A 10,681-nucleotide genomic window follows, 5' to 3' on the forward strand; every position below is an offset into this window, starting at 1 on the left:
TGTGTGTGTGTGTGTGTGTGTGTGTGTGTGTGTGTGTGTGTGCGTGTGTAGCTGGGTAGTAGCAGCCCTCTCTCTCTCTCTTGTGGCCTCTTTGCTGCCGTGCTAAGTGATGTGTGTGTGTGTCGTTATACTATAACATTCAGCAACTGTATCCTGCCCCATGTGTATGTTAAGATGGTCTGAGAGGGGAAAAGCTAGCTAAGCGCTAAGGCAAATGAAAACCCTGGGTAGAGCTCTAGCTAAATGCAGCAGACGGCTGGTGGCTGGTTTCGTATGGCACATATGGGAGTTTTTACAGCTCACAGTGGACAGTTTTCCCTTCTGTCAAAGCCGAGGCACTGTTAGCTACTAATGACCACGCTCTCTGCACCGACTAACAGATGGGTCTAGGTGAGGGAGAATACATGAGGAATAGAGCAAGCGAGAGTAAACGCAGAAAACAGGAGTGCTTTCCAAATGGCACCCTATTCCTTATACAGCACATAGGGCTCTGGTCAAAAGTAGTGTACTAAATAGGGAATAGGGTGCCATTTGGGATGCATTCAGGGACTATTCCACAGGGGGACCTTTCAGGCCCTCATTTATAATGTGCACTCTTTCAGACAGATGTATTTGGGGGCTTCCCGAGGTCTGTCAACAGTTTATTAATGAGAGTTTTAAAAGGTATGGGATTATCTCTTTGTCTGGAGCCAAACTGCTTTCATAGCATTGTAAAATATAACTGGATTTATTTTTACAGGTTACTAAATCGCCTTCCTGCATTCAGCCCATTATGTTAATGTCTCAGGAAAATATTTAAATGCTTTCTTTAAAAAAAGGGACGTGTCCCCATCAAGCCCGCATGATGCACTGGGCCAAGTTCTCAACCAACCCCATTGCAAGGCAAAGTCATTTGTGAATGATACTCTAGAGTTTATGCCATGGTTGCATACATTTCTCAGGGAACTCAAAGCTTATCATAAACAATTAAGAGAAGGATAATATGTTGTCGTAAATCACTGAAAATACCTCATAAAATACCTCATAAAAGCATCTAAACAGTCCAAGGTCCTTCGATGAGAGTTTCTCTCCCTAGTTTATGAGGAGTTCTTTCCCTGCCAACAAAACACAGAAATAAAGATTAGTAAAGAAGCAAGAAAACCTTACAAATCACAAATTCAACAAATGTAACCCTAAGGCTAATATACTATGGCTGTCTCAAATGCCACTCTATTCCCTACATAGTGCACTGGTCAACAGTAGTTCACTACGAAGGGAATAGAATGCCATTTGGGATGCAGACTATATCCCCATACTAAGGAAGGAGTGTGCAGCTGTTTCAAGCCTACAGCTTCTGCCTACATAGTGGCTGCTGGAAGCACTTTTACTTCTCAGCATTGTGGCAAATACAAGCCTGCAAAGTTAATCAGCAAGTGTGGCCGTATCGTGAGGCTGGAAACAATTTGAACTCCTCGTCAAACGAAAGCGTTTGTGCTATTCCAGGCTCGTGTTTAGAAAAACATTGGGATGCACAATATTCCCTACATAATGTACTACTTTGACCAGGGCTATATGCACTACGTAGGGAATAGAATGCCGTTTTGGACGTAGACTTGTACTCGTCTGCTCCCTGCTCCCTCACACTGGGTCATTGTGTTGTGTGCACTGGAGCGACCGGCCCTGGAACTCTGAGACTCTAGTGACCCGACAGGCCCCCTCTCAGCCCCTTTAACCCCCTGGAGGTCAGTCGTCAGCGGGCAGATCATAACCACCAAGGGGGTGGGTGAACGAGGACTAGAGGGGGGAGGTAGGGACAGGAAGCAGCCGCTTGGCCTGGTCTGACCTCTAGCCCGGCTGCGTGGCTGCAGTTTTTCCACTGTGTGTTTCTTTCTGATGAACATGATGGGAGGAATTGACTGGCTGGTTCAACAGAGCAGAGCAGAGCAGGGCTGATGAGGTGACAGAGGACCTGCATTATCTCATGTCTCTCTGGTTGTCTCGTTTTCTTTTTCATTTTTTTCTTTCTCTCTCTTTCCACTCTTCTATTCTCTCTCTATTTCTCTCTCCCTCTCTCTCTCGTTCTGACCACAGAGGAAATTAAAAAAGCAGGCCCAGCCAAGCCTGTCTTGTGTACTCTCAAACTCACCCATACTTCAAACACAGAGCAACTTACACTAGTCAATGTGTAGCTATGTGGCACTCCAGTCCCCTCCCCTCGAGTCCACTCCAGTCCCCTCGAATCCATTCCAGTCCACTCCAGTCCCCTCAACTCCACTCCCCTCCAGTCCAGTCCAGTCCACTCCAATCTACTCCAGTCCACTCCAGTCCCCTCCACTCTATTCCACTCCCCTCCATTACACTTCTCTCCAGTCCACGCCAATCCATTTCACTCCCCTCCAGTCCACTCCACTCCACTCCATTCCATTCCCCTCCATTCCACTCCCCTCCAGTCCACTCCCCTCCAGTCCACTCCCCTCCTGTCCCCTAAACTCCATTCCACTCCCCTCCAGTCCACTCCCCTCGAGTCCAGTCCAGTCCACTCCAATCTACTCCAGTCCACTCCAGTCCACTCCAGTCCCCTCCACTCTATTCCACTCTATTCCACTCCCCTCCATTACACTCCTCTCCAGTCCACTCCAATCCATTTCATTCCCCTCCAGTCCACTCCCCTCCTGTCCCCTAAACTCCATTCCACTCCCCTCCATTCCATTCCATTCCATTCCACTCCCCTCCATTCCATTCCCCTCCAGTCCCCTCCACTCAACTCCCCTCCAGTCCACTCCAGTCCAGTCCACTCCACTCTATTCCACTCCCCTCCAGTTCACTCCAAGCCATTCCACTCCCCTCCAGTCCACTCCCCTCCAGTCCCCTCCCCTCCATTCCATTCCACTCCAGTCCTCTCCACTCCATTCCACTCCAGTCCCCTCCAGTCCAGTCCCCTCCAGTCCCCTCCCCTCCAGTCCAGTCCCCTCCAGTCCAGTCCAGTCCCCTCCCCTCCAGGCCCCTCCAGTCCAGTCCCCTCCAGTCCAGTCCCCTCCCCTCCAGTCCCCTCCAGTCCAGTCCCCTCCAGTCCAGTCCCCTCCAGTCCAGTCTAGTCCCCTCCCCTCCAGTCTAGTCCCCTCCAGTCCAGTCCCCTCCCCTCCAGTCCACTCTAGTCCCCTCCAGTCCAGTCCCCTCCAGTCTAGTCCCCTCCAGTCCAGTCCCCTCCAGTCCAGTCCCCTCCCCTCTAGTCCAGTCCCCTCCAGTCCAGTCCCCTCCCCTCCAGTCCAGTCCAGTCCCCTCCAGTCCAGTCCAGTCCCCTCCAGTCCCCTCCAGTCCAGTCCAGTCCAGTCCCCTCCCCTCCCCTCCAGTCCAGTCCCATCCCCTCCAGTCCAGTCCCCTCCAGTCCAGTCCCCTCACCTCCAGTCCAGTCCCGTCCAGTCCCCTCCCGTCCAGTCCCCTCCAGTCCAGTCCCCTCTAGTCCCCTCCCCTCCAGTCCACTCTAGTCCCCTCCCCTCCAGTCCAGTCAGCTGTTTGTGTCACACAGGGTAGTGAATCCCAGTGGAATAGGTCGTAGAAACACTCAGAAGGTCTTACAGGTCTAATAACAATTCCTCCTCAGTATGGGCCAATGGGACCATGCCAACGTCTCCACATTACAATGGTCCACCTGAATAGAACCAGGATTATAATTACAGAGCTAGAGCCACAGAAAGCCCCCCGGAGCCTAGACTCCCCCACTCCAGCTGTAGGTTGTCAAAAAAGCTTTGCCTGTCCACCACTTAGAGTCAGAAATAAAGTACCATTTATATTCATTTATTCATCCCCACAATTATTCAGAGACGCCCAGGACACATGTAAATTAAGAGGGCCCGTTCTTCATCTGAATCTATGAAACTAAAACAGGAGGCTAGATTGAAATGCTGTCACCTTCTGTGTTGAGTGTAATGGCAGGGCTGTCAGTCAGATCTGGCAGGCTGCAGCAGGGCAGCTACTGTTCCCTGCAATTGTTGGGGCTGTGTCAAAAGTAGTGCACTATAAAGGGAATAGGGTGCCTTTTGGAACTCAACCTGTGTAATTTCCTGCAGAGCCAGTCCTGCATCCGGGGTGGGGAAACAGATGTTATTGTGACAGAGTAATATTATTGTGACAGTGTAATGTTGTCACACAAACAAGCTGAGGCACACAGACTCTCGCTCCCTCCTCTCCACTGATGGAATATGTGGCCTGACAGACCTCTGTGATGGAACCACTGATGTCCTGATGTCCCTCATACTCTCCTTTGCCTGAGTTTTGATTGAAGCATATGATCTCATTTAAAAAGGCCATCAACGAGATGGTGAATACAAGTCTTAAATACACACACTTTATGCATGCATATTGCAGTATACAGATGTTGGGCCAATCATTGAATGTACAAAACATTATGAACACCTGCTCTTTCCATGACATAGACTGGTGAATCCAGGTGAAAGCTATGATCCCTTATTGGATTCCTTATTGATGTCACTTGTTAAATCCACTTCAATCAGTGTAGATGAAGAGGAGACAGGTTAAAGAAGGATTTTTAGGCCTTGAGACAATTGAGACATGGATTGTGTATGTGTGTCATTCAGAGGGTGAATGGGCAAGACAAAATATTTAAGTGCCTTTGAACGGGGTATGGTAGTAGGGTGCCGGGCGCACCGGTTTAAGTGTGTCAAGAAATGCAACGCTGCTGGGTTTTTAATGCTCAACAGTTTCCTGTGTGTATCAAGAATGTTCCACCACCCAAAGGACACCCAGCCAACTTGACACAATTGTGGGAAGCATTGGAGTCAACATGGGCCAGCATCTCTGTGGAACACTTTCGACACATTGTAGAGTCAATGTCCAGACGAATTGAGGCTGTTCTGAGGGTAAAGGGGGGGGGGGGGGGGGGGGGGGGGGGGTCGGGGGTGCAACTCAATATTAGGAAGGTGTTCTTAATGTTTCGTACACTCAGTGTATACACATTGACGCATTCAATCAGGAACACAATCATTGTAGGTTTAGGAGTTGTGCACACATTCGATAGGAGTGGAGGGAATGACAAAGTCACAGGGTAATTACAGACCCTTAGTTCTCTCATCCTCTTCTCATTTAATCACAAATTTGACAGCACACTTCAAAAAACATCTCAAAGTAATAACAACTTTATTAGAAGTTATAGATTCCTTTCTATTGGTGGTTTTCTCACTGGCAGGGAAGGAAAATAGCTCTGGGCACATCGTCAATCATCTCCGGAATATTTTACAGAAAAAGAAATCTCTTGGAATCTATGAAGAAAAATGTTTTAAGCAAAAAGGCAGTGGAATCTCTATGGGAATGTGGAGATAAATCGCTGCCAAATAAGTAATCTCTACAATGGACAAATACAATGACCAGCCTGATCTAACAACAAACCCTCTGTGGATAAGTCCAGATAAAAAGCTAAAGTGAACTCATGCTTGTGATCTCTACTCTCCTGTGCTGTGTGCAGTGTGCAGTGTGCAGTGTGCAGTGTGCAGTGTGCAGTGTGCAGTGTGCAGTGTGCAGTGTGCAGTGTGCAGTGTGCAGTGTGCGTGTGCCTGCGAGTGTGTGTGCCTGCATGTGAGTGCGTGTGCCTGCATGTGAGTGTGCGTGCCTGTGTGTGGCTGCATGTGAGTGTGTGTGCCTGTGTGTGTGTGCAGCACTAAGAAAAGCCTGGGCCCTAGCTCCATAAAAGGGATATATTAATGGATGAAACTGCATCCAGACAGCAGCCATATTCTAAATGTATGGCAGAGTCATTTGTAGGCATGATTAACATGTCTGAAAATACAACCACACCAAAGGAACGGGCTGCGCTAACAACGACTGATCTCAGACCAGGCTTTAAATCAAAATCTCAAGAACTGCTGATAGGCAGAGGCTAAGCCTTCACATGCAGGAAGAATCTAATGGTTTACACGTTTCTTTGTCCACTTTCATGTTTCACAATTTTCTTGTCCTCCCAGCATGCACCACCAGACCCATGGTTTCTATTTCTGGGGTACTTCTGGTCCAGAGTGGACCGTTGTGTGTAGGTTTGCGTTGCATTGTGTGGAGATTAGTTTTACGTTGTGTGGAGATTAGTTTTACGTTGTGTGGAGATTTGTGTTGTAATGTGTGGAGATTTGTGTTGTGTTGAAATGTGTGTTGTGTTGAGATTTGTGTTGTGTGGAGATTTGTGTTGCATTGTGTGTAGGTTTGCGTTAGACTTCATCATAAATCTGACTTCCCCTCTCATTCGGTGCCTCTGCCTTCTCAATCCACTTATGCATCTGACTACAGCAGTTTTTTTTTATCTTCAAAGGTTGCTCATGTATAGTGCTAGGCCATTTATTTTCATGATGGCCCGTAGCAGTACTGTACTGTAGTCTTGGTTGTTGTCATGGTACTACCTGTCACAATATACAGAATAAAAACAAACAGCTATAACATGTTGCATGTACAGTGCATTCGGAAAGAATTCAGACCCCTAGTCTTTTTCCACATTTTGTTATGGTATGTTATTTTTATTCTAAAATTGATTAAAACATTTTTTTCCCCTCATCAATCTACACACAATACCCAATAATGACAAAGCAAAAACTGCTTTCAAGAAATTTTTGCAAATGTATAAAAAAAAAAAATACTCAATACTTTGTTGATGCACCTTTGGCAACGATTACATCCTTGAGTCTTCTTGGCTATGACGCTACAAGCTTGGCATACCTGTATTTGGGGAGATTCCTCCATTCTTCTCTGCAGATCCTCTCAAGCTCTGTCAGGTTTGACAGGGAATGTCGCTGCACAGCTATTTTCAGGTATATCCAGAGATGTTCAATCGGTTCCAATCAGGCTCTGGCTGGGCCACTCAAGGACATTCAGAGACTTGTCCCGAAGCAACTCCTGCGTTGTGTTGGCTGTGTGGTTAGGGTCGTTGTCCTGTTGGAAGGTGAACCTTCACCCCAGTCTGAGGTCCTGAGGGCTCTGGAGAAGGTTTCATCAAGGATCTCTCTGTACTTTGCTCCTTTCATCATTCCCTTGATCCTGACTAGTCTCCCAGTCCCCGCCACTGAAACACATCAGCATAATGCTGCCACCACCGTGCTTCACGGTACGGATGTTGCCAGGTTTCCTCCAGATGTGACGCTTGGCATTCAGGTCAAAGAGTTCAATCTTGGTTTCATCAGACCAGAGAATCTTGTTTTTCATAGTCTGAGAGTCTTTAGGTGCCTTTAGGAAAACTCCAAGCAGGCTGTCATTACTGAGGAGTGGCTTCAGTCTGGCCACTCTACCATAAAGGCCTGATGGGTGGGGTGCTGCAGAGATGGTTGTCCTTCTGGAAGATTCTCCTGTCTTCAGAGATGAACTCTGGAGCTCTGTCAGAGTGACCATCAGGTTCTTGGCCATGTCCTTCACCAAGGTCCTTCTCCCCTGATTGCTCAGTTTGGCCGGGCAGCCAGCTCTAGGAAGAGTCTTGATGTTTCTAAACTTCTTCCATTTAAGAATGATGGAGGCCACTGTGTTCTTGGGGACATTCAATGCTGCAGAAATGTTTTGGTACCCTTCCCCAGATCTCTGTCTCAGAGCTCTACGGACAATTCATTCGACCTCATGGCTTGATGTTTGCTCTGACATGCACTGTCAAACTTTATATTGACAGGTGCCTTTCCAAATCATGTCCAATCAATTGAATTTACCACAGGTGGACTCCAATCAAGTTGTCGAAATATCTCAATGTTGATCAATGGAAACAGGATGCACCTGAGCTTAATATAGAGTCTCATAGCAAAGGGTCTGAATACTTATGTGAATAAGGTATTTCATTCATTTTTTTATCATTTTGCAAATAATTCTAAAAATCTTTTTTCACTTTGTCGTTATGGGGTATTGTGTGTAAATTTATGATGGGGGAAAAATTATGAGACTATAACATAATTGATATGGTAGGAGAAAATACAAAGAAAAACCAACCAGATATTTTTTTTTGAGAGCCCATGCTCTTACAATGAAAAGCTATGGGTTATATGCAATTCCAGCTCCCAGATTGCAATTCCTATGGCTTCCGCTAGATGTCAACAGTCTTTGTTCAAGGTTTCAGGCTTATTTCTTCCCAAACGAGGAAGAATTTTGAGTTTTGGTACTGGGAGTCAGAGTTGGAAATCCGTCTGTGTGCGCGCGAGGAAGAGGATGCACACTTGCTAATTTTGCTTTTCTATTGAACATACTTCTTTCCGTATGAAATATTATAGTTTAATTACATTTTAAGGTACCTGATGATTAAATAGAAACGTATTTTGACTTGTTTTAACAAAGTTTAGCGGTAGCTTTTTGGATTCCTTTCTCTGCATGTTGAACGAGTGGATTACTCAAATCGATGGCACCAACTAAACAGACTTTTTGGGATATAAAGAAGGAATTTATCTAACAAAGCAACCATGCATGTTGTAGCTGGGACCCTTTGGATTGCAGATCAGAGGAAGATTTTCAAAAAGTAAATGAATATTTAATCGCAGAGCATGCTTTCGCTGTAAAGCCTATTGTAATTCGGACAATGCAGTTAGATTAACAAGAATTTAAGCTTTTAACCGATATATGACACTTGTATGTACCTAGATGTGAAATATCCATAATTCTTATGATTATTTATTTGAATTGCGCGCCCTCCAATTTCACCGGAAGTTGTCGACAGGTGTCCCGCTGGCCTATCCCCGTTAAAGGCACAGTCAACTTAGTGTATGTAAACTTCTGACCCATTGGAATTGTTATACAGTGAATTATAAGTGAAATAATCTGTCTGTAAACAATTGTTGTAGCGTCCAAGAAGCCCCAAAAAGCGCTGTAATCGCTTCAACGGTGCTTCAACAAAGTACTGAGTAAAGGGTCTGAATGCTTATGTAAATGTGATATTTCAGTTTTTCTAAAAACCTGTTTTTGCTTTGTCATTATGGGGTATTGTGTGTAGATGGATGAAGGGAAAAAAACAATTAAATCCATTTTATTATAAGGCTGTTACGTCACAAAATGTGAAAAAAGTTTAGGTGTCTGAATACTTTACGAATGCAATGTAATTGTATGTGTGGGGTACAGAGATGAGTTAGTCATTCAAAAATCATGGTTAACACCAATATAGCACACGGAGTCCAAGCAACTTATTATGTGAAATGTTAAGCACATTTTAACTCCTAAACTTATTTAGTCTGGCCATAAAAATGGTGCTGAATACATATTGACTCAAGACATTTCAGCTTTTAATTTTTGAAATAAATTTGTAAAAATGTATAAAAACATAATTCCACTTTGACATTATGGGGTAATATCTGTAGGCCAATGACAAAACATCTACATTTAATCTATTTTAAATTCACGCTATAACACAACAAAAGTTTGAATAAGTCAAAGGGTGTGAATAGTCTCTGAAGGCAGTGTATGTTGCATAATAAAGCAGTCACATGGGGGATCATACACTGAGTATACAAAACATTAGCTCTTTCCATGAGGGATACTGACCAGGTGAATCCAGGTCAAAGCTATGATCCCTTAGTGATGTCACTTGTTAAATCCATTTCAATCAGTGTAGATGAGGGCGAGGAGACAGGTTAAAGAAGGATTTTTAAGCCTTGAGACAATTGAGACATGGATTGTGTATGTGTGCCATTCAGAGAGTGAATGGGCAAGACAAAAGATTTAAGTGCCTTTGAACGAGGTATGGTAGTAGATTCCAGGCGCATCGGTTTGAGTGTGTCAAGAAATGCAACGCTGCTTGGTTTTTCACACTCATCAGTTTCCCGTGTGTATCTAGAATGGTCCTCCACCCAAAGGACATCCAGCCAATAGCCGGTAGGCCGTCATTGTAAATAAGAACTGACTTGCCTAGTTAAATAAAGGTTAAATTAAAAATTAAAAAATTGACACAACTGTGGGATGCATTGGAGTCAACATGGGCCAGCATCCCTGTAGAACCCTTTCGTCACCTTGTAGAGTCCATGCCCCGACGAATTGAGGCTGTTCTGATTGCAAAAGGGGGAGGGTCTGCAACTCAATATTAGGAAGGTGTTTGGTATACTCAGTGTATATGGGACATATCAACTATTTAATCAACTTATAAAGTAATGGAATTGCTTCCTTGGATATCCATTCAAATTATAACATTTGTTACACAGCAACTAATATGAACAGTAAAACCTCTTCTCAGTGGCATCTCTCTCCAAGCTGTGCCTTCATTGAGCTCACTTAAGGCATCAGAATGCTTTAACCGAGCGAGTGTGCTTGCATACTCCCTTAAAAGACGTTCAGTTGAAAAACGAGGGAAAAAAGCAGCAATAGTCCCGTGTGGCTCTGTTGGTAGAGCATGGCTCTTGGGTTGTGGGTTCGATTCCCACGGGGGACAAGGAAGAAGATGTTGGCACTCACTACTGTAAGTCGCTCTGGATGAGAGTGTCTGCCAAATGACGTAAATGTAGTACTGTTTGTCCATTTTGAGACACCATGATGTTTTTGCCAAAGACATCTTAGTCACGCAATTTTACATCTAACTAAGATGTTTGGTGCAGTATTTTTCAATCAAAACATTTGCATGAAAACTAGTAATCTCTCGTTGAACGAAAACAAAGACTTTACTGAAGAATCCCTACTGTTGACCAATCTCCTACGAAGGGGCGTAGACTTCGGCTCTGAAATTAGTGTGCCCAAACAGCTGAAAAAACCCTCACCGAAG

General features: G+C 44.9%; 1 protein-coding gene across 1 annotated transcript; it reads left to right on the forward strand.

Annotated features, from left to right (window-relative positions):
• Positions 1-380: 380 nt before the first annotated feature.
• LOC120024237 (repetitive proline-rich cell wall protein 2-like) lies at positions 381-3,510 on the forward strand. The gene is made up of 2 exons (XM_038968431.1): positions 381-390; positions 2,900-3,510. The coding sequence occupies exons 1-2, from the start codon at positions 381-383 to the stop codon at positions 3,508-3,510; spliced, it is 621 nt and encodes a 206-aa protein (XP_038824359.1).
• The last annotated feature ends 7,171 nt before the right edge of the window (positions 3,511-10,681 follow it).

Source organism: Salvelinus namaycush, chromosome 29 (genome assembly GCF_016432855.1).
Source record: "Salvelinus namaycush isolate Seneca chromosome 29, SaNama_1.0, whole genome shotgun sequence".
NCBI lineage: Eukaryota > Metazoa > Chordata > Actinopteri > Salmoniformes > Salmonidae > Salvelinus > Salvelinus namaycush.